Raw genomic sequence first — 25,256 nt, 5'->3', positions numbered from 1 at the left:
ATTATTAATTTACAACTTTTTACCGTGCTATATACCGGCATTCAATACTATATCTTGAAGAATTAAAACTTTATTGAAATTCCAATGAAATTATATTGTTGCATTAAATCAATGCCTTAATATTGGTGGAAAGTAGATTACTTCATTAATATGAAACTAGTCAAAATTTAGCTATGTTTAAAATTGATTGCCTTTACTTTCCTTAAAATTGATTGCCAACGCAAATTTGGATGTAGAGAATACCGGAACCAAGCAATAGGTAAAATAATGTAACATGACACAATGAAGTTTGAAAGCGAGGAGAGTTGGCATCCTTGCGATAACGATGCGATGCTTAAGTGTTGCTCTCAAAAAAGTCTAATTTCAATGTGTATCAAAGCAACTTATTGTTAAGTAATTGGTCGGAACAGTTATTTTGAGTGTGTTATTTATTGAATAATACTGATTGGTGAGGCTAAAAAAGTACAAGTGTCGGATACTGCGAATTTACCGCCCAAAATTAAAATCTGCATATCATTATTGGTGTGATTTATATGAAATGTGTATGAAAAATTACAAGTGAAGCGTGTGATTCAAGCTGAAAAATGCAGAAAACCCATCCGCGAGTGTTTACAGCAATGCGATTAGGAGAAACAGGATACTGATGAGATCGTTTCTTAGAAATATTTCACAATTTTCTTATTTATTCTTTACTAAAATCGGACCAGACTAAACTCCGTTGATTATTCTGGGAACGTTTTATCAATGGATCTATTTTTATTCGGGTTAAACGCTTACGCCAACGTTTAAGTACGCGTCCGTCAACTTTATACCCGTGCAAATATATCTTGCGACCGTACTTAACTAGGACGTATGTGAATATAGCTTAGAATGCGAGGAGAATCCATTTGGTATTTTATTATTTTGGTTAGGGAGTAGATATCGACATTACTTCGTATCGCGTAAGTCGTTTTTGTTCGATTGATTATGATCGAGTGACAGCCAGTATAACGGCTTTCTATTGAAAAAAAAAAAAACAGAACACAATGAATTTAAGGTATGAATTGATAGCGAACCTCCCGATATATCAACAGAATGGTTTTGAATGTTCAGTCATTTATTTTAGTCGCAAACAGTCGTCAGTCAAGCTTGTCTATAATATTTCTCAAACTATTCTTGAACGCAGATCATCGGTAAACGATATGGGTGTCCTTCTAGATTCTAATATGAATTTCAAGGAGCATATTGAATTTACTATCTCCAAAGCCTCCAAGCAGTTAGGAATCATTTTACGCGTTACTAAAGGCTTTGAAGATATACACTGCTTGAAAGCAATTTATTGCGATTTGGTGCGCTCTACGCTTGAGTATGTCGCGGCTTTCTGGTAACCACGATATTCAACGTGTTAAAGCAAACCAACCCAAATTTATTCGTTTCGTACTTCGTCGTCTTACATGGAGTAACCCTTTGAGTCTTCCGAGTTACTAAGCCAGATGAAAACTGATTGAACTCGATTTATTATCTGTCCGCCGCGATGTTTGCAAGGCAGTTTTTGTAGCCGATTTTCTTCAGTTACGAATCGATTGCTCTTGCAGCTGTTACAATAAGATATTTATCGTCGTAATCTTTGCACCTATTGCTTACTTCGGATTCCCCCGCTAGAACCAATTACGGATTCAACTAACCCTTCACTAGAATGTGCCGCGTGTTCAATCATTGTTTCAGTGCTTTTGACTGCTATCTATCACGTAATGTCAATTAAACTAGGCTAAGCTATGACACTATGACGTTTGGAAATGTTCAATTTCGTTTCCAGAAACTTGTTTTATTCAGTATTATCCAGTGAAATGCGGAATTCTCAGAATAATGATATCAATTAACATATAGGAAAGTGTAAAATCAGTATTTCACACAAGAGATTCTCAATATAAACATTATGATGATCTTTGTCAATGGCTTTTCATCCAACTTTTCATTTATTTAGAAAACAACATTGATACTATTGTTCAAATCGACAAATACTGAGACATTTTCACGCACCCAAAAGTATATAAATCACTAATATGTAGAAACAATTTATTTGGCTTATGTCAGCATAGTTCATGATGTTTGAAAGTGTCAAAATCGATTAGATCATACTAGTTAAGCTAACTACTGGTACACAGTGAAAACGTTGCGCATATAATAATTTTTCGTTCTAATCTAATTTGTCACATCACGATAATTGATTCTTACATCTGTTAGTAAACAATTAAACTTGATGAAAGTCTACAGCATCGAATGAACTGTTATCAGCTTTAATTTTACGCTTATTGCATCCGACATACGATGTGAGAAAATATGCTTACGTCTTACCTGGGCAACAATCGGAAGTGGAAATGAAGGAAAGTGGTTATATGTTGTACTTGACCGGCACTTACATACAGATCTTTGAGTTCTTGTGTACATGATTTCACACGCTTACCTGTGTAGGTATATGTATACTGGGAAGTACTGCACTTTGCTGCCTTCGAGAAACACCATCTGATTGAAACATCTAAAAATACATCATAATCACTGTATGGCTCCTGCATCATCATCACACCTCTCAAACATTCATACACGTTTACATACACGATAGACATGAGCTCGACAGAGCGCCGACGCCTGATCATCAGGTCGAATCAATGGATAGATAGGTTGCATATTTCAATATGTGCTTGAAACGTAATTGTACAAAATAAAAAGTACTTTCCGTAACCAATTACAAGAACACAAACAACGAATGGAATAATTGTATGAAATAATCGTTAAAAAGCTTTTGAATGAGCCAACGATCGCTTGGTTCTTACCACTGACCTGTAAGGCTATCGATGGATCTGACGATTACCGAGTAGATAGAAAAGATAGAGAGATACCAATAATTAATCTTATAGGCGCTTTCTTTCGCTGTCCGCGATTAGACTCTGGGAACTGGTGGTAAAGGGGGAATAATATCTAGGCTTCAGCGGTTCTGATCTGAGAGTGGCGATCACCGAGACCAAGTGGAAGTAAACTTCTAACTGAAATTTTTATGTTATTCATGTGTTAGCATTAGCAAAAGTAATTACTGTAATACCGTGCACGGCAATTGTTCAGATGTTTGGTCTTCCATTGCTGATTGTTTCTTGCAGTGAAATTTTGTTCATATTTTGCACAAAGAAACAAAAGTCATTCAAAAGATCATTCCGGTCAAGTCAATTTGCAAAAAAAGGAAAGTCTTCTTCTTTCTTGTTAGTTTCACTTTACTTGAGATGCCGCCGGTTGATGGCTCAGTATCTTTGCCTTTTCGTTTATAGTTCAAGGGACTATCCTTTCAATTGGGTACCAATGATAGCCTCTCTGTGTTGCAACAACCATCCTCGTTGATAGTTTCGCGAGAAATGTTTTGAATGATAAGTCTGCGATAACATTATTCCCAGTATTCATAATTAGGGACTATTCCCACCTTTCCGATCCGGTTCAGTGCTGGTGAAATTCCGTGCCCGGACACTAAGATTCTGTATTATTACTATTATTATTATACTGAGCCGGATTAGTGTGAATACACGCATTGAAACGTATGACAAACTATTAACGTCCGTGCACGGAACTATGTCACCACTGAACCTGATCGAAAATAGTCCATTTCAAAATAAGTATGAAGGTATCGGGAAAGAACTACAATTTTACATTACATTGTGCATAGAAATCTCAGATTTCAAGTCAAGTAGATGTTTGCCAAATGAAAAGTGTAACACTGCTTGGTCCGTTCATTATCTTTTATAATGTCAATTTTCCGTCAGCCGTTGGATAAAAATAAACACAATTTATAATTATTAAATGAAAATTTCAAGTAGTTCTTGTTCTTTAATGCCTAATTTTTGGCTTCCTAATAATCTATTAAACAATATCATATCACTTCAGTCAGAAGGTTCAAAATGATATCCGGGTAGAAAATTGGAGCTACATTTCTCAAGTAAAGTTTTTTTGACCATGATTATTTTCATGGGAGAAAACTTATTGCTCATGATTTGAATCCTTTTAATGATAAAATCATGAATAATTATCATGACTTCATGAAAAGTTAAAATAATTTGTTTCATGATTTTTTAATCATGACTGCAGCAACAATTTTCTTTCCGTGTTGTGTCGAATTCAACTAAATTGTTCGAAAAATCGACCAAAATATTAGACCGAGTTCAAGTTTATCATAATATTATGTTGAACTTGGCAGTAAACAACAAATATACCGAAATCAGTAAATCCGTTTGCCGACATTTCGAACAGTGAGTTGGTTTTTTGCTGAAACTCGGTGAAGCACTTGTCATCTGATGACTCTTTTCGATTTTGAAAAGCATTATGTCACAATTGCTCCTGAAATTGGAAGAAGGAAACAGATTTTTATATTTCGTGACAAGAAAAGTGAATTCAAAAACTATCTGCTTTGCGAATCTACCGCTTTTACCGAACTAACAGCTGAATTTCTGCTGACAAGTTCGACAATATTTGACAGCAATAAAATTTAAGTGTGTAGAAAGTGCACAATTATCATTGAACAAATATACAAATATGTAATAGAGGACACTACAATTTGCGAAATCAATCACATCAGTTGTATTTCTGGATAAGGTGTTGATAAATTGTTGTATACATAGTTTACTAACACTTAATATCCAAAGCAATACATGACTTCCTGTTTATGATTTTATTTTTATACTTAAAGCACTTCGAATCATTCTTTGTTGGTGGCCTCCGTTCGTTTACTTCAAATCGGCACTAACTCATGAACGTTTCCTACATCACCACAAAACACACGGCGGTTTTAGCAGTCTATAATCATGGAACTTTTCTGTACTAGTATGAATGCACCCTCATATCATATCATTTCCACCCGCCGCTTTTATGCACTCGGTAATATGACCACCTTGTGCGGTCTCTAAAACCAACACAAATCAAGAAAAAAGGTTACGATTAAGAGGGGAAGGACTAAATTAAGATTAATTTATTTCGTCTGCCACAACGTAAAGCAAAATTCTTGGTAGGTCATCAGTATTTCAAACCCAAAATTGGCCTATTGTCGTATGGAGGCTATACCTGAGCTAAATTGGTGAAGAAAAAGTTCTGAACGTGATCCTTCGAACTTTATAATCAATAATAAACACTTATTTTGCCGATATTTTGTGTCACTTTGACCGGCAGAACCCACTGAGCGAAACGAAAAGGAAATAAGCATAACATTTAACATTGTACACACAAAAAGTGTTTTGTTTTTGTGGAAGGTCTCCCGGTACCCCTGTTGTATGCAATCACGTTCATCTATTTTGTTTTCAGTGGCATTGACTGTGTGTTTGTCTGCATATGTTGAAAATTACACAAAATGTTGCCGCCGTTTCCCACAGTTTTTTTTTACTTAGTCATTCTCTCACCATACATGAATGATGGTCATTGGAATGTCTTTTGTATGATTTAGCGTAAATTCTTCAATACTTGTCACAGCGGAGCAAATCAACGTGTAGATTGTACATTGCGGGAAGATGTGAGTTGATATTGCGATGTGTTTAAGTGTCGTCATTCAAATATAAAGTTATATATATATATATATATATATATATATATATATATATATATATATATATATATATATATATATATATATATATATATATATATATATATATATATATATATATATATATATATATATATATATATATATATATATATATATATATATATATATATATATATATATATATATATATATATATATATATATATATATATATATATATATATATATATATATATATATATATATATATGCAATAAAACACCTAACGCCTAGTCTTACATACTGGTGAGATATGACCACCGTCATTCATCCTTATATTTTCGTTTCCTTTCTTCCTGTTCAAAAATTTTCCCACCATATTCTCAACTATTCCTTCCTGTTTGGAATTGAAATCAATATTATTTCTATTCCATTTCTCACTTTTCGTTCTCTTTCATCTTCTACTCTCGCACCTTCTAACAACTGTCCGCAATGAAGATATCATTTTTCCTGTGTAGAAACATTCTTTCTACTACTTGCTTTGCCGAACCACACGTAGGTTGATTCCCAGATTTAACAGCCAACTTTTATTACATTTCACTGCAACTACTACCGGCACTGATCATGAGAATCGTATCTTTCACACGTTTCTCTCGGGTTGAGATTTCGTGTGGTGTCGCTTTATCATGATGCGAATGAGCGTTACGATTCTTTTGCAACCGTTATTTGCATTGGAATGTAATTAAAAGGATCGATGTGAATCTTTGCGTTGTCAAATTTAGACAGATTTGAGTTAACTAGTTCATTTACACCTTCTACATTTGGGCCTGATTGTAAATGAAGCAGCTTCGTAATCACTTCCACCAAATATTGCTTTCGTCACTAGTCTCACAAAGCAGGCATTGGTTGTTGATTGCATCAGCCTGCTTCATTTGCTTGTTTTAGCTAGACAGTTGTGCAATACGTAAGCGGTAATTGTAGGTGTGATAACTATATACTCAGTTGCTATATTGGTTCAGGAATGTACGGAGTGATAAACAGTCTGTGATGTTTTACAACCTAGTTTTTAGGGCATGAAAACTTTGTCGATGGTACTGTAATCTGTGCTATTAGTTTGAATTAGACTTGAAGAAATAGATTTATCATGGTCTCTCACCAGTTCAAGAGATTTGTTTCCACAGCAATAGAGTGCAATAGGGTGACTTAAGTTTTTAACTATCCTTTACCATTTTATGTTTCTAAATGTGAAGAAACCATTCCAGAACGCCAAAATCCCGCGGGAAAAAAGGAGCTGCCAATAACCAACTTCCGTCTGTGAGTTTCTACGCGTCTCGGGTGACATTAGTGTGTAGGAATGAGGGAAAGCCGTTAAGCAATCTAATGTGGGAAACTTGTTGTAAATGAAGTACATTTCGAAGCTATTAATAGAACACTTTGAAACGACTGCTGCTCATTCAACAAGTCTGGTAGAGTGAGTGAGCGTGTAGATATCATATTTGTAGAAATCTATCTATTCCGAATATTTTAATTTAAATAAATAAGTTTTAAATTGCTTGGGAACAATATGTGCATTTAAACGAAATAGCATTTAAAATAATGGTCATTAAATAGCAAGAAAAAGTAATTCCTTTGTGTATTCAACAATTGGTGATTCGCGTTGCACAAAACGGGGAATCGCAACGGGATTTCACTAGGAAATATGCACTCATATTCTGCTCTTCGATTGAATTGAAAATTGGAACACCTCGAATAGTCATCTCATTAGTAGAGCCGCCATGTAATCTTACAGACTGCTCAAATTTCAATCAACGAATTGTTTTCGTTCAAATTAAATACAATGTTCTCTTTCCGGCTCTAAGAAGCAATACCGCAGAAAAAAATAGTCAATGGATCGAGCAGAGACAGTAGATCTCACTATAACCTATGGTTTAAATATATGAGATGACTACTGGGGTTGAGATGAATGGGTGTACGTCACCTTACAGAATGCCAATTTTCACACTCGATCGATACACTTCGAGTCGATCGAAATACATAATAGGGGTAATAGTAACAGTCTCGAGCTGAAATAATTCTGGCACTATTTTGTCATATTTTTTACAACAAAAATTGAAATTTTTTTTAAAGTAAAACTTTTCAGCATTCCAATTAGTTAAACTTTTGAAAAACATGAAAAATGAGACATAAGAAAAGACAGTGTGTTTGTTTCAATTTGAACCAAATAAATTAAAGAAGTTAAAGAAACGATGAGCAGGGCTTATTAGTTTGGCTATCAATGTATAAGCATTTCCATGTTGTGAGTTTTTAAGGATTGATGAATAAATGATTACAATTAAGTCACTAGAACAAGTCACTAGGAAGTTCTTCCAACCTGCAGTCGATAAGTAATTTAAATTATATTTTTAAGTTTGTTGATCACTTCTTCTAGTTCATCTGGAATAGGATGGGTATACCACACGTTCCTTCGGCACGTCAGAAAAGAACTTACAATTTGGTGCAAAATGGATTTTAAAATCGCATTTACTTTACGTCTGGATAGCGGTCTATGCTGAACCGCAAGATGGCATTAGCTGCTAATTCCGACTGATGAGTCGGAGACGAAACGTAAAAAAGTGATCCCTAATGAGTTTGCTTGGATATCAACTTCTAATCGTAATGGCAAAATGACAAGAAGTATAGAACATTTCAAGTTACTCTGGAATTTCAGAATTGAATTAAATTCTATAGCCGGCTATAAGACCATGAGACCGTTCATTTGAACCTAAGTTTAAGAAAATTAATTAAGTCATTTTCTAAAAAAATAAATGCACATTTTTGTTACATGCACACATAGACACACAAACTGACATTTGTTGAGTTCGACGAACTGAATTGAATGTTGTATGACCTTCGGACTTTCTGTATTAGAAAGGTAGCAAATTTTTTCTATACATTGTAATAAAAGATGTATGAAGCATTGAAAATTTAATTCCTAACAATTCTTCCTCAGTTGCTGGAAAAATCGACTTTCGAACGGAGCCTCGGAAACCGATAGTATTATATACCGTTCGAGTCAGCTCAGTGAGATCGGAAAATGTCTGTGTGTGTATATATGTGCAGATATTTTTACCGTTCAATTTTCGAATCCGAGTAGCCCGAACCGATTTTAACAAGCTTAGTTTTGTTTGAAAGGTATTACCGGGTTGTTGATTAAGTCAGAATATCAAATGGCTGTCTCTTTCGGTTTCGGAGATATAACGGGATAAGTGATGTAACCGACTAACTGCACTTTTTTCATTTTCTGGAATTTCTCGAAAATAATTAACGAATTTCGATAAACTTAGACCTATTTAAAAGCTGCAATGAGGAAAATTATATCACACATTCCCGGTTCGGGCTTTGAATCCGAAGTTACGGAATCAGGGCCGGTGAAAGAGGTGGATACGGTGGGTGGTACTACCCACCCGGAAATTCCAAAGGTGGGTAATTACCCACCTGAAATTTCTAACGAAAAATAATAGTAATATTAGTATCATTTATAACAATAAAAATAGTTTTATTGTAACTGAGAATAATAAATAAAATCTGTATTATAAAATGCTAGTACTCAAGGTAGAGCATGGATGTGAAGATATACAACAAAAAGGTGAGGCGTGACAATGGTTATTTGAGCAAGCAGAAATCTTTTAGTGACTTACCCTTTACCTTCAACCAAAGGGGTCGAGTTTAAGCATCTCATTCATGTAAATCACTCGAGTCGCTGGTATGCCGGAAAGTACGGGAAAAGGTCTTTTACCATTTACTATACAAACCGGTCAGTTACCAGAAGTTGTCAGTTTCTACTTGCGACAGCATTCTTATACACATTGAGTTCTTCACTGTATGGATATTTTCTCAATCTCTATACAGCAAGTTGAACATCAGAATGAAAGGTTTGTTCGAACTATTGCTTATGCCCCCAGAGTCACAGCGTGCTGGCTGTTTAGCCTAGGTTGTAAGCGGTATTCAGTAGCGCTGCACTCACCGCTACCTTTTGGAAACCCATCATGCAATTTTTACTTTTTCACTATTAGAGATAGTGAAGAATTAATTGTGTACGAGAATGCAGCCGCAAGTAGAAAGTAACAACTTCTGATAACTATTATTTTGTCGGTTCGGATAGTGCGTGGTAAAAGACCTTTATCGGTACTTTCCGGCATACCAGAGACTCGAGTGATTTGCATTGATGAGATGCTTAAGTTCAACTCCTCTTGCGAAAGTTAAGTTAGTAAAAGATTTTAGTTTGCTAAAATCAACCTTGTCACATCTCGCCTTTCCATTCTTTATCTTCACATAAATGAAATCACTCAAAATCTTTTGACGTAGGATTGCGTCTTTGTTTTCTAAACCGGGGTACAAATTCAAAATATACAAGTAAAACCATATAGACAGTGGTTAGGTTTTGAACATCTACAACTCAACCACGAACAATGTCTAATTCTCCCAAACCATTGTCATTCCTCTAATTGATATTACGGTTTCGTATACATAAGTTCACGGTTTCAATATGATTTCTGCTCTTCAATGAGTGCGTTCGCATTTGAGAAAATTACTCACAGAAAACCAAATTCAGTGTCGAACCGACTCTGTGCGGTTGGATACTGCCGTAGAGAAGGTTGCTTCCACATCGTCCAAAAAGTTCAGTAACTAACCAGGAAAACAACATTTCTTGAAAAAAAAAATCTATATTTATTATCTAAATTTTTTATATCATACTTATAGAATGATTTGTACATGGCCTTAAAATAGGCTTCAGTTGCGGCGATGACTCTCTCAGATCATCAAATGACAGGTAGTCGGCGGGGGCTAGGTTATTGAGAATATGGTGGGTGAAGAAACAGAACGGTGCACAGTACGTTTAATTCTCCATTATTTTCATTGACTTGTGGCATGGTGCATTGTCTTGGTTAAAGATGATTTTTTCTGCCTAATATGATTTACGATTTACGATTTACGTTATTTACGATTCCACACTTCAAACGCATTAATAACTCCTAACGCATCAATAACTAAAAACTTTTGTTGGTACTTCCTTTTCAAGATAGTCGACGTTAATTATACCTCGAGCATCTAAAAACTGATGCCATACTTGTTGCAGCTACCTGTTGCGTTTTCCCTGTCTAAATGTTGAAACAACTCCGGAGAAAAATGATAGATCCATGTTTCGTCCACTGTTTGATACCAACGCAAAAAATCCTTTTTATTGCACCTAAACAGTGCCGACTAGCTCTCTGGGTTGTTGATGCGTTGTTGCTTTTGATAGATTGTGAGCGAACGAGACCCCTATTTGGAAAAGATTTTTTTCATGCCCAGATTTTCGCATACGATCATAAAAGCACTTCTAGTTCAGTCGGACTTTGATTTTGTGCTCATCCATAACGATTATCAAAATTTGCTCACATTTTTTTCCGGATGACTGCTTAATTTGGTCACGTTAAAATCAGAATACCACAAATTTTTGTTTTTAATCTGAGTGCGGGTAACACTTCTTAAACCATTGCTGAACTTGCCCGGTTTTTCCTAATAGGAAGCAATGTTTTACCAATAAACGGAATTCGCTATTTTTAAGTTTTCATAAATCAAAAAGTAACGTCACTTATATGTCGGTAAGTTTAGTGTTTGTGGTGCGATTGACGTGAAAATTTGACACTTGTCTTCTGAACGATGATGATAGTTTGACATTACAAACGTCATCTCAGTCGGTCTCGGGACATTTTTTTAACAATGTGCTATGCACTTCAGCTGCTGGATTTGTTTTGTGCACCGTTCGATTCGCCCAGGTTTGCCGGTCAATGCATACGGCGCTGGTCTTATAAGCCAGTTGTCATATGTTCGAGCCCCGAAGTGGAATGATTCATAGTGTCAGTAGAATCGTAGTACTAGCCATAAAATCATTCTGTATGCTAAGAATCGGCTGCGAAGTCTGTTGAAACAGAAAGGCAAAATTCCACAGAAGGAATGTAATGCCAAGACATTGCTTTCGATTCATGCGAGACATCTTTCACCATCATCCCCAACCAACTAAACGATCAGGGTAACCAAAATTCACAATGAAATAATTTTGAAAATTTGCAAACACAAATAAGTTTATACCCCTAAAAAACTGCTGACCTAATATTCCAAACAAATATTGGCAGAAATTTTGTAGTTTGATATTGTATTTAACCCTTAAATGCGCAATTTTGTTTTTCAACAAAATATCGAAAACGCTTCAAGCTTCGAATTTACGCGTCTCATGCAAAGTTATATCGAAACAAAATATTATTTAAAAATCGACTAAATAATACTTCAAAATAGTGGGTCGTTCTCCCCGGTACGAATAATTACTCACCTGGGCTTAATATGTTTCACCGGCTCTGCACGGAATGGGAAGTAAAGTTACAATTATGAAAATCTTTTGCACACAAATGACACAAAAAATAAGTAAAAATGTGAAGACGAAATTTTAATGAAAATTAAAGATAACAACCATTGAGGATGAAAACTTGGTGAGAGCTTATCATTTTGCCTTACTACATGTGTTTATGCCGAATAGAATATCTCATATCCTCATACTTTAATGAGTAATCAAATCTGTACGTAATTCGACATGCCTTATTTTCCATTCAAATTGGAGTTGAGGGTATAAGTGCTTGGATGAATTGCTTCACTTTATCAACACGGACCAAGCTTTATAATCTTCTATCGCCTACTCACCAGTTTTCTGATGATGTCATTCATACGAGTTATATGCAAAGTCGGTTCCAAATGGATTTAAAGAAGCACCGCTCAGATATTAAACTTGTGAGTGAGACAATCGAGCCGTGTTTGATCGCTCGACAACGCTCATAATTTGTGATTAAGCGAAACAATTTCTTCGTGTGGTTACTGGGACCTTCAGAAACGTTAGCTTATCTTCGCAATTGATAATTTCCGCTGCGTGAGGTTTACTAATGATACCAGACCGGAGTACCCGATCTAATACATATTTTTGAAATGTAATAATAGATTGAGTTGCGTAAAAATCTTGGTCAGTGTGTGAATATTTTTTATATTTATCTTGATTATCACCCCAAATTGAATAAATGTACTGGTCCTAAGAACTTCGCAGTTTTGTTGTCAGAAAACTTCTCGCGTTTGTTTCTGTCGGTTAAGGTGACTATTTAAAAAAAAACGTGTTTTACCCATCTTTTTTATCGATAAACATGCCTCCTGAATCAATATTCGTTGTCACTCGAAAATTGTGGTAAAAAAATGGTAATCGATTGCAGTATTAAAATAAATAGGACAAAAAAATCTAGATACATTTTTTGAATGAATTAAAATATTATTAAATATACGTATTTTCTCGAATCAATTAGTGTTACATCACAGAAAACAGATATACAAGCTAACATGTGAGCTCTATTTAAAATTAGCTCAATTGGCGTGGCGAACACTTGCAGATGTCACCACGATCGACACGGGCTACCACCATGATTTGGGTGCCGCTTTCATATAAGACACTATTTAGAGAGCTACATTCACTTCACTCTAGATTTTTGTTTTGCTGATGGGTAAAATGACAAGTTTATTTTTATTCCGATGGAAGTCTCGTGTGTATGCGACATGGAAATATAGTTTTATTTAACACTTCCCTAAGAGATAAGTGTTCAAATTGTTGTAGTTGGAATAGATCTATAACAGGCAGGAGGATTTTGTTATCGTTCCGAAACGTTGTGGAAAGTTTTCAAAAATTGCGGCAAATAGTCGAATAGGTGGCAGTAGTGAGCCTGTATATCTATTATCCGTGACAATACCTGTTTATATATGCCAAGATAAAAGAACTATTATCGGGCAGTCGTCATCATTTGCAATTTCTCAACCAAACAATATACCGAAATTTGCACAGCCTAGTATTCGGTAATCGTCTCAGTAAAGCGTGTAATTACTGACAATCTCGGCGATCCTACACTCAAATAAAAATTCACGTTCGGTTCACTTGAAAAATCACGTAAACTGGTTTCAAATGTCAAATTGAATGTTTTACGTGACGAAATTGAATGTTACACGAATATCCCCTAAAATGAATAGTGTTATCACATAAGATTTACGTGAATTAACCAAACGTCAAACAATCTACGTGAATTTCCAGTGTGAAAAACTCGATTTTGAACATGGCGAACAGTGGCCCTCAAAGTGTGAGTAGTGTACATATTTGCGAGAAATGTTATTTAATTATAATTTTTTACTACATCGATCGGTTCATTCCAGTATGAAAGTTTCCATGTGTTTGACTGGACCGAGTGCCTGCGTGAGTCCGGAAGTGTGCCCGCTCCTGCCGAATGCTTCAAGCAGGCCGTTGGTCCACCGAAAAACGAGTTCAACATCGGTATGAAGCTAGAGACACTGGACCCATGTAATGCGACCTCAACCTGCATCGGTAGTGTTGTGGGAGTTCTCGGATCTCGACTTCGGCTTCGGTTGGATGGCAGTGACAACAAAACGATTTCTTGAGGCTTGTCGATTCGAAATCCAACGACGTTATTAGTTGCTTTTTATTTTCATTTTGCTTTTTTTTCTGAAATAAATGTTTTATTTTTCATGGCATTTTTCATATTTTAGATTTATATAAAAATCTAAAATCTCCCTTTCGACTTCAACCAGCATATAAAATAGTATTTCTCTGGTATCTAAATTTTACATGAACTGATAGGTAAATGTGATATGAGCAGTACATTATATTTTATCTATGAAACACGTAGCTTTTACTGAATTATGCATTAAACAGTTTTCAAATGCCAGTCCATTGAAACCTACGTGAAAAGTAGGGTGGAAAATATTCACATAACTTTTCACGTAACTATAACATGATTATTATTTTGAGTGTAAATTTGTTAACTGTCATTTATTGCCGAACTTATCAGGAGAAATTCTGCTGATAGCTCGGCAAAAGAGATCCGGATTGAATCATGAATGGCTGAACCACCAGTCATCGAATATAAAAAAGAGTTCGATTTCTTCGATTCCTAAAAGAATAACCGAAATCGGTTTGTTTGACCGTCTACTGATAAAAACTATTAATTGGAGAAGATTTGAGGTCGATTTAGAATACTTTTTACGATTTTTCGCCCTTTTCAGTGATGGTATACAGTTTTTAACACACTTTACTCTATATTTCCGGATCCGGAAGTCGGAATTACGTATGGGACCACAGGACCTTTCATTTGAACCTAAGTTTGTGAAAATCGGTCGCGCCATCTATGAGAAAAGTTAGAACACATATTTTCATTGTTTTGCTCATTTTACCCCATAACTCCGGAACCAGAAGTCGAATCCAAATAATATTCAGGAATTTTTTATGGGACCATAAGATCTTTCATCTGAATCTAAGTTTGTGAAAATCGGTTCAGCCATCTCCGAGAAAAGTTTGTGCAAAAAAATGTGACATACACACACACACACACACACATTTTGCGTACTCGACGAACTGAGTCAAATGGTATATGACACTCGGCCCTCCGGGCCTCGGTTCAAAAGTCGGTTTTCACATAACCTTTCTATGTGAGAAAGGCAAAAACAAATTAAATGTGATAAATGATCATCCAGATTTTTATCAGTGTGTGTTCTTGCGCGTCCTGGGTTGGCGGTTCAATGCATAAGGCGTCGTATGTTCGAGCCCGACCTGGAAGGATTCGTAGTGTCAGTTGAATCGTAGTACCAGCCATGCAATGGTTCACTACAAATTCCACTACAGGAATGTAATACCAAGGCTTTGCTTATGTGTTTTTGCATTAATGTTCTTCCGTAGCAACAAATAGTATTGTTTTTATACATTATTTTTCATTCGGGCGATAAATAATATACTCAGTAAAAACCATGTGAATTAACTTTATCTGAGGACGACATATGCGAGCATCAAAAGTAACACATTTTTATTCTAATTAGTTACTTGTTTGTCACTTCAGCATTTAGTATAATGAATTCACTAGAATAACATTTTATCGCCATTGAATTCTACTATATATCACGCCACTATACACATTTACCATGTATCTCACAACACTTTAAGCATGTACAATAAACGTCACATTACAGATACGTATTTCGAATGGTTTTTTTTTACATTCTTCATTAGTGCATCAGGTTTTTTTGGTGACATTTTCATAGTTGTCTCAACGAGCGTTTCATGCATTCTAATTTATTTTCAAATATTGAAACATGTAATTTTTTGCGCTTATTGTGTCACCTGTCAAATCATATTTTTTGCTATATAGCTTTCGCAAACGACGAAAAATAGATTTCATTTTTAATCTAATAGTAGAAAAATGTAGCATTCAGTAGAAGAAATAGACAAAATGGTTTCTGGTGCATATATCTAGGTTACCATATTTACAAATTTTTCTGTGCCACCGATTATTCAATACTTCAGATAATATATTTTTACATAGTATGATTTTTATGAATATTTCGAAAAAGTGACAGATTTTTATGATATTTCTCTGAGATTTTCACAGAGTTGTATGGACTTTATGCATCACCATTTTGTAATACAGATTTTTAGTTGGCAGCTCTGGTGAGGTAGAGAGATATAAAATGCACTTTAAGAAAATATCGAGATATTTGTAGGTGTACCAAAAAATTTTATTCGAGAATTTAGGTATTTCATTGCAATAACATAATTTTCAATGATTCTGTTAGAAGTGATAAACATTTATTGATAAAAATACATTTTCAAATCGACCAAAATCTCAGTTTTTTTATTTACCTTAGTCATATAGCCCCTGCTGTCGTATAAAATGCCTACTACAAATCAGTGGTATGCCCCATAACAAAAGACATTATGCTTTTGTACACCTTGAAATGTCAAAATAAAAGAAAAAGAAATATTATTTGCATTAGAAATTATCTGAGTATTCAACTAGTTGCAATTGGAAACCAATATTTTTGATCCTCCCAATGCTAAATTTCGTATTATAATCGTTATAAATCTATAAGATAATATTTCAAATCGAAGCATATTGTTGAATCTAGAGTGGGGCGTAATATCCGTAGAGTGGCTGTGTATATATGTTATTTCACAGCTCTCAATATGCAATGAAAATCAATGAAAAAATTTTCCATGCTAAAAATTGAGTCCAAGACTTTGTTTTATATCTAGGCTGTTGATTTGTTCTCAAGCACTACTTCGATCAAACCCAATTAAACGCTATTTAGTATGAATTGGATTTAGAAAAGTAGCAAGAGCGCAGATCTTTTTTATCTCGAGCACTCAGCAGACGCAGCGCTTTGGCTCTTGTTTGTTTTCGCTGCTACTTCTGTGTTTAATATTCAAGTATACAACAGGGCAAGTTTTTGAAACAACTGTACGGAACATGTTTTGTGATTGGATTTTCATTAGTGTTTTTATTATCATTCTATCGATGTACGTGAAAATGAGGCACTGAGTTGAGCCGAGACAAATTTTTAATAAATTTTCTATCAAAATGACGATCATTTCAAAAATTACCTGTCACTCTGAGATTTCGATCATGTTGATACGTCACCGAGGGAGTGTATAAATAAACTGACAAAAAATATCTCTCAGTGAAACTCATAATCAATAAATGACAGTATATGTAGCTACTCAGTGAGAAAGCTTGCTACAGAAATGATGCGTGTGTGAGTGCTTGTGGCGGTCGTTGGGTGTTCTTTGTTAACCGTAACTGATGCAACACTTGTAAAAATATTGCAAAAATCCGTATAAGAACTTACCAATAAACCAATACTGCCTGATTGCGAATTTCTATCAGTTTCAATCATATTGGTTAGAATAAGTCAATACCAGTAACGTAAAAGCCAAAATATATTAAGTGAAGCATTTTGATAATGGTTATTGTAGCAAAAGTCATCTCATCTCGCCATGTTATTTTGTGGAATAATCGACTTTTAACCAACGAATTGTGAATAAATCGAATACAATGTCTTCGGCATACGTTGCAATATCACAGAAAGAAATAGTTTGACAATTGTGCTATACTGCTGTTATAGCAACACAAAAACTCCAAATGAATGCACCTATTTTCATTTTCACCATATTTCATTTCCACCAATTGTTAGATTTTCTGCGAGTGTACACATCAAACACATTTGTTTAGGATTGCTTTTTCACATGTTCAATGTATTGTAGTAATAAGAATTATATTTATAAGAATAGAATACTTGTCCATCTTCACTAATGTATAGTAAATTAATTGGAATGTTGGTCATAGTCAGTTATAAGGGTTTTCCCAAATGATTCAGAGGATCAGTAATGTTTGCTATTCTATTACGTATAGGTATAGATTTTCGTTAACGATGATTGTTCGTTGTCTGTGGAACGTGCCCTTGTTAGTGCTAATATGTACATAAGCTTATCAACCAGTTATCATAGAGTCAATATGTGACTAACACCTATTACACCAGTACATTTAATCTATTGCCGGTGGGGTTGTATATAACTACGCATATAGTTGGAGTATTAATGTGATAAAGATGTCAACTTTTTATAAAATATGCTTTGTGGTAATTCTCAGGACCGATCGATACTGCTCATTCGTTACATGTTGTTTGAGAAAAGATGCAAGATTTCCCAACAGATTTAGATTGCATTTTCTTGTATGGCCATAGAGTATTACATGCACTAATAACTAAAACTTTCCGAAGCCGAAATCGACATAATAAACTATGAATTTCTAACCCTAGCTATAATCTCAATCTTGGACGAAAACTGTGATATGATGACAGGTAAACTATGCGAGACGTAACATTATTTTCAGCATTGGGTCGATCAAATCAACTGAATAGAGTTAAGAAGAACGAGCAAGTAAATGATTGAAATTGGCATGATTAGGAAGACCTTGAAAGAACTCCTGTTAAGTTAAAGTTACCGATTGGTGTTTTAAATACAATATGCTTCAAACCGATCGGTATAGCATAAATAACGACGACAAACTCACAATTAAGATCTTCCTACTACCTTTCATATTGAATGAATATACTTCGAGTTCTTTCATACAAAATACAGTGGAACTAAAGGCATTTCGGTGGAGAGAACGCACACATTTTAGTTTTCATGCAATCAATGGCGGGGTGTATTCATTCTAGCTCTGACTATTACTATGTTACTGAAACAAGAGTCTGATTCCAGTAACAAACCTAGCTCAATTATTCGCCCTACCACGGCACATAAACGACGTTCCACGAGTTTCACTTGTCTTATGCTTAAAAGCTGAAAGTGATGTTTTCACGGTTATTATCTCGCTTGAGCCACAGAACAAATTACGAATTTAGCTTCAGATATAACCATTAATTATTAAAAAGAGAAATAAAACATGGGAACTGAGTTCGTATATTAGTTGTATATGTCACAATATCACAAAAATGCAATGTATATTAATAATATATTTTTATCTATTTGCAGGAAGAAGACGGATAAGTTTTCGATTACGAAAGCTAACTACCCTGTTTTTCCCCTACGTTGCAATTTTTCTAGTATTAAGTACAGTATGCAGAGTAACAGGTTAGTATGACATTCTTAAATAGATTTGAGAGTCAATGCTAATCTAAAAAAAAGAAAACAATGCAATGCGAATTCTAAGTGATTTACTAGACACACGTGAGTGGGATGAAAGTATAAATTGTACCTAAGAAACGATTTTCTTTTGTTTGTTGTTTACGCCTACGCGCTCCTGTTTGTTCCTTTTCTTCATATGGTTTAATCACTTGATGCTATTTGATGACACCAAAAGGAACTTTCAATTATATTTCACTTCCACCCCGGGAATAATAATTCACGTACTGGCTACTAGTACCGATGTCAGCGTATTGGCCTTCTGCTTAGGAAAATGCACCGCACTCATGGTTTATCCAACAGCAAACCGAATGGAGCGGCAGCAGGCAGAGTCGACTCTCATTGTAACTATATTATGCAGTATAATTTTATTTTCTACACATAAGCTGTCTGTCGGTGTTGAAAAAAGGTTTGCTTTTTTGCTTGTTTCGGATACATATGAGGCGTTGTCCTGTTTTTGGTTCATGGTTTAACTGCAAAGGTTGGAGAATGCATTACTCCATTGCAGGGGACGTTTTTGTTGAGTGTAACATTTTCGATACTTTTATATATAAAATAGTATTGACACGGTTTTACGGATGTTCAGAATGTCGATGAGAGGTCATCGCTTATGTAGTTTAATAATATTTGATGATTCGGTACCAATATACAGATCGTGTCTGACAAGTATAGGCATGTCGTACAAGTCGAGGTAGTTACTTTCATTATATGTTAAAGCATTATTAGCTCAGAATAATGCAATTTCAAGTTTTCCAGTTTTAAAAGCAATTTACTCATTGTAATTATATTCAGATTCAATAGTTCAGAAAATAAATGAGGCAGTTACATTATTCATAGCTTGAAAAATTGTAGAAGTATAACACTGTTACGTCAATTTCCAGCTGCAGAAGATTCTTCAAAAAGAAAATGTTGAATGACCGAAAAGTGGAATCTGCCTACGATCAGATTCTTGAAAGCAAATTGTTCGGCATCTTGACCAGTTTGGCTGAATGAGAAGCGCAGAAATCACAGCACACGATGATGGGGAAAAGTAAAAATAAGAAATAAAATCATCCATCTTTAATAAACAATCATAACGGGTGTTACGTTTATAGACCTGTGTGCTCTATTTTTCGGTTGCCTTTTCTCGCGCTCCCTCACAGTGATCATTCCCTCAATGAATTGGAAAAGAATTGCTTAAATAACTCCATGGCAAAGAAAAACCAACAACTTTCGAACTGCAGAAGCATTGCACCGGGACAGCATAAAACAAAAGTCTGAAAATATTACCCCGAAAAGACGACGAAAAAAGAGAGTTCCCCAGCAGAAAATAGCTAACTTTCATTTCGACGGTTCTTTCAATGTTTCGACCGTCTTGGTCGATATTTCGAACACCAACGATTATAATTGAACCTGAACCGCTGCGAGGGCATAGTAGTAACACAGAATTCATAAAGTAGTAACAAATATGGAATTTTACTCATATTCACTGGTAAAAATGAAGAAATTTCAAAACTATGCTTGTGTGAATGTTCTTCTAATACGGCCTTTTTTATGCTTATTTCGTAACCTACTCAAGAAACGCATTCCTGCCCGACGGGATCAGTTGACTTTTGTTCACGGTTTAGTATAGCGGGGCGATCCTTGAATCAATGTTGTAAACAGACGCGTTCATTCAAAACGCGTAAATAAAAAAGAATTTTTTCTCATGTTTTAGTGTCGGAAGGCTTGCTCTTCTCTCGCAAGCCGCTGAACCACGTCTACCTCACAAGTGGTGATTGGGTTCAGCAACAACTGGAACAACATTTTTTCCCTCGAAAGGCCGAACATCTGCTTATATTTGTTGTGACTTCTCTAACGCATTTCCACATTATGAAATTAATCTGTTAATCCTCCTATGCTGTTTGTTCTACATCCTATGCATGTAAAAACTGACACCGCTACTCTACAGCACGCGTTTCGAACGACTGCAGTCTTACACATGTATTGTTTCAGATTGGTTAGATTTCTTTCAACAGCAGATATATGTGTATGGATGAAGATGATCAGCTTGCCATTAAAAGATTTCTAATATGTTATCAACCTACTATGAAGGGTGTATTCGATCAAATTAGCGCACACATATTCGCCCACCAAATTTAACTGATTATCGGATTTGTTTTTGACATTTTTAGAGAATGAAAAACTACTAATGAGCTATGATTTACAATGTGTGCTTTATTCAATTTTGTCTCCCATCTTGAATGTCCGCACTTGCCTTTTCACTCTACCTATAAAAATTCATACAACCGAAGAATTTTCCAATTGGACGAAGTTTCGACGAATTTGGTGTGCATGTGCAAAAAATATGTACTTGATTTTCTAGCCGATTTTCACAAACTTAGATTTATATGGAAAAGGTTCTACTTTCCCATAGGACGTGATTGAATTTTATATGGATATGACCTCCGGTTCTAGCTAAAGGGAGCTAAAGGGTAATACGAGCAAAAAATAGCATAAAAACGAGGAGTCGGTCGGTTTGACACCGTTTGATCGTTTAAAATTCTGTAGTACTGAAAAGGACAATTTTGTTCTAAAGATTGCGTTTGTATTCTGGGAAGTAGGGCGGCGATTTAAGAGAGCTTTCTAAATAAGTTCTTTACGTTACTTTTGGGGTCCTGAAAAGGACCGTTAGTGGCTTTGGAGTCTTGGAAAAGACTTTTTGGTTACGGATGATTACCTTTGTATTCCAAGAAGAAGGACACCATTCCAAATCAATGGCTAGTTTGAGCCTAGATGATCGTACCACAAGTCGTAGAAACGTTCATATGTTTCAATATTTCATACATCTTAATATTTGACTGAAACAAACTATCAAAATGCTGAACGGGATTCATTTTTTTCATTTCAAAGGGCCTAATTGTGGAAATCTCTTCTATATTAAACACTGTTCCGAACATTTTTCTCGAATGCGATGCAGTCAAATGCTAGCATTATTTACACTAGTTTGGTGCGAATGTCGTACAGCGAAAAGTGCACAAAGCTATTCAAACGCTCTTGTTTGAAGCGAAACTCACACTGCTAATGTCCAACAGCAGGTATGCACATAGAGGAACTAGTTGTTGTTTTTCCGCGTTTAGGGTGTATGAACGGAACCTCATATTCACCATTGACTGAAGCACCAATTGGATAATGCCGGGTCACGGATGTAGTTCCACTGTCTTGGTGTAGATGGCAGCCTGCGCACTCGATGTGTTCATGGATTTTCATAGACTGAAGCTAGCAAACGTGCAACAGGGTCTATTTATAGGATGGGTTGATTTTGATGTTTCGTGTCTGGACCTATTTTTTCACTATTTAAACAATGTTTTCGTTTTCGTTATATCGTGCATGTCTTAATGACAAGCCAAAAAGATTGATTTCGAAAGTACCGGAAATAGTGGTCAAAAATTTTGAAACGGAACTCAGTTCATGTTCTCAGCGATTGATGAAACGATTTTCATAAACTTAAGCTCAAATGAAAGGTTTTGCGGTTTCGAAGATTGCTATTGAACTTCATCTAGATTCGACTTTCGGTTCCAGAATTACATACCGAAATACCGTCGTATAAAGCGATGAAGAAAAAAACGAAAAATTCATTTGAAGTTGGCTGAAAACTATTTCAAGTTGACGTTCACGTTAGTTACTGGGCAAACGAACCGATTTCGACTATATCGGTTCCCCGTTCCCGGTTTCGGAAGTACCGAAAATGGTGGTCAAAAGCTCCAGAACAGAATCCACTTCATCGTCTAGTCTTACAAGCTAGTTGTCGAATGTTCGAGCCCTGGTCGTAGTGTCAATAGGATTGTTAGTACTAGCCATGCAATGATTCTGTACACGAAGAATCGGATGTGAAATCTGTTGAAACAGAATGTTTAAATTTCACAAAATGAATGTAATAGGAAAGTGAGCGTAGCAAGTTTCCGTAACAGGAGGAGTCATGACAAAATTTATCTAATTTGACGAGAATCGATACTATACTCTTTTTTAAAACTCAGATGGTGCCGTTCAAAGTGTGCAAGTGTTTGTAGCCACATATATTATACATACATTTTTTGGAGATCAGAGGTTTCTAAGAAGGTATTTATAGAGAGAAAAGAATTTTAAATGTTCCTAAAAAAAAGGGATCAAACATAAAACTGAACCGATTTAACGAGAATACTGTGACAATTATGATTATTGCGAGATCTGAGATGCGCAATCTGAACATATTCAGAGTTGCCGTCTATGTATTTCACTACAATCAGAGTATTCCACATGAGTAGGACAATTTCCAAACAACGCCGGGTAATTCAGCTAGTAAAGAATAAATAATGACATGTTGAATTTTATTTTTATGTCACCGATGGACTTAATACGAACTGCTGCGAAAGATGATAAATAAAATAGAAAAATGCCTGCATGTAAGTACTTTTCGTATGTTTAGATCTCGAATTGGAAGAATTATAAGTATCAGTGAATCGCTTTCGAAGTCTGTCGAATATGAAGGTCGCTCCACTTCTGCTGATTTTTTTCCTAAATGCAATTGATTAGCACCAGACCCTGTCAGCTTGGAGCGATCTCAATCTTCAGTTCAGCAACGCCATCGCACGGCGTCTCATTCAACATGTCATGTCAATTGTATGGGTGCACAGCCCTGCTATTTTGGCGCGTACGAATTTGACATTTCTCTCCCCTACTTCTATGTATGAGATTCGATGCGCACTCACCTGAGGGCGACATGCTCGCAAAAAAGGATGTTGCCAATAATTTGTTCGGGAAATGTGAGAGCTGGATATCTTGTTAATATGATGTCTTTGTTAGCACTTAAATATAGCTTTACTCGAAATAATTTTACATGTATAATCTAAACTCTTATATTTTTTTATAACATTACTTTGAATATTTGAATATTAACATTACCGACATATGATCAAGTTTTCTGCAGCTTCCCACTTTGAATTGTCGATAGTCCTTTTCCGCAAAGAAGCATAAGAAACATCTCAATCACCTGCGGTACACCTAAAACTTTGCACATTATTTTTCCTTGCGATACAATAGCCTTCATTATGATGTTCGCTAAATACAACTTTAAATCATATCAAATAACAGACAGACTGCAAATGCAGTACGCCCTTCTTCAACAAGAATATTGTCAGGAACCATGTGTACTTAGGTTCTGCTGTGTTCCATCTTGCATAGAAGGAAAAAAAATGTCAAAACCGTCCTATTTTTTCACATTCACCCAGTGCGTATCCAGACAACGACCGATTCTGAAGCATCTGAAATAAACCGTGACATTTGGAGAATGTGACAATGTGTTCTCAAAAAGTGCACCTTTTTCTGGTTCTCTTCGAGCTACCGTCACCTCACTACTTTTCTGCACCTCACCACACTAAATCCGAATTCTTATGCGAAGTGGCACACGACATTGTCGAAATTGGAACCCTGGCAATTCATTCAACAAGAAACAACGCCAGCCAAAGATGATACGGAAAAGAAGGATGATTGACCAGCAAAAAAGGAAATGAAATTGATGCACTCGTCTACGAGATGGAAACATGATGCTGCCTGTTAGTTCTCTCATCTTTCTGGTTAACAGAGTGATGGTAGCAAGCGGTGGAAGGTCGAGGTCAGGATCGGTGGTATTGAAAAACGTGCAACGTATGGTTAATACTAATCGACTCAAGAGAACACCAGGTTGCAAAGTGAACCTTCAAACTCATGGTTACTTGTGTGCTGGGAAGCAGGAGAGCGACGTACATGGAAATGTGCATTATGGCACGCTTGTTAAGACATCAAGAAACACCGGTTCGCGAAGACCAACGAGATGAGGGAAGAAGAACGAAACTGAAACTTAGAGAGCAGAACAATCCTATGAAAACTTAGGGAAACGGAACGACGGAACCAGATAGTGGAAAAAAGATGCAAAATAACACTTAGAACATTTGAAGCCCACAGCAACAATATTTTAGCAGCCGTCGCACGAGTCAACATCCTGTGTTTGTATTTAGACATAAGATTTTTATGAATGCAGTCGAATGCTTTTGATTACATTATTTTACATGTTTTGGGATGCAGTAATTACTCTTTTGTGATAGGGACATGGAATCATTTTACGATACAGACCACATACACATACACTCACACTCACACACATATACATAGAAGGAGGTATCATGA

At 35.7% G+C, this 25,256-nt stretch overlaps 1 protein-coding gene across 1 annotated transcript in view; it reads left to right on the top strand.

Moving 5' to 3' along the window:
- Nucleotides 1-25,256, top strand: part of LOC131434520 (uncharacterized) — an 85,385-nt gene that overhangs the window by 11,553 nt on the left and 48,576 nt on the right. The window contains exon 2 of the mRNA XM_058601274.1: nt 18,948-19,046. Coding sequence (XP_058457257.1) covers nt 18,948-19,046 — 99 coding nt within the window. The remainder of the gene's footprint in view (nt 1-18,947; nt 19,047-25,256) is intronic.

This window comes from Malaya genurostris, chromosome 3 (genome assembly GCF_030247185.1).
Source record: "Malaya genurostris strain Urasoe2022 chromosome 3, Malgen_1.1, whole genome shotgun sequence".
Lineage (NCBI taxonomy): Eukaryota > Metazoa > Arthropoda > Insecta > Diptera > Culicidae > Malaya > Malaya genurostris.
The sequence above is the reverse complement of the archived record's forward strand: the minus strand, read 5'-3'. Positions and strand labels throughout refer to the sequence as shown.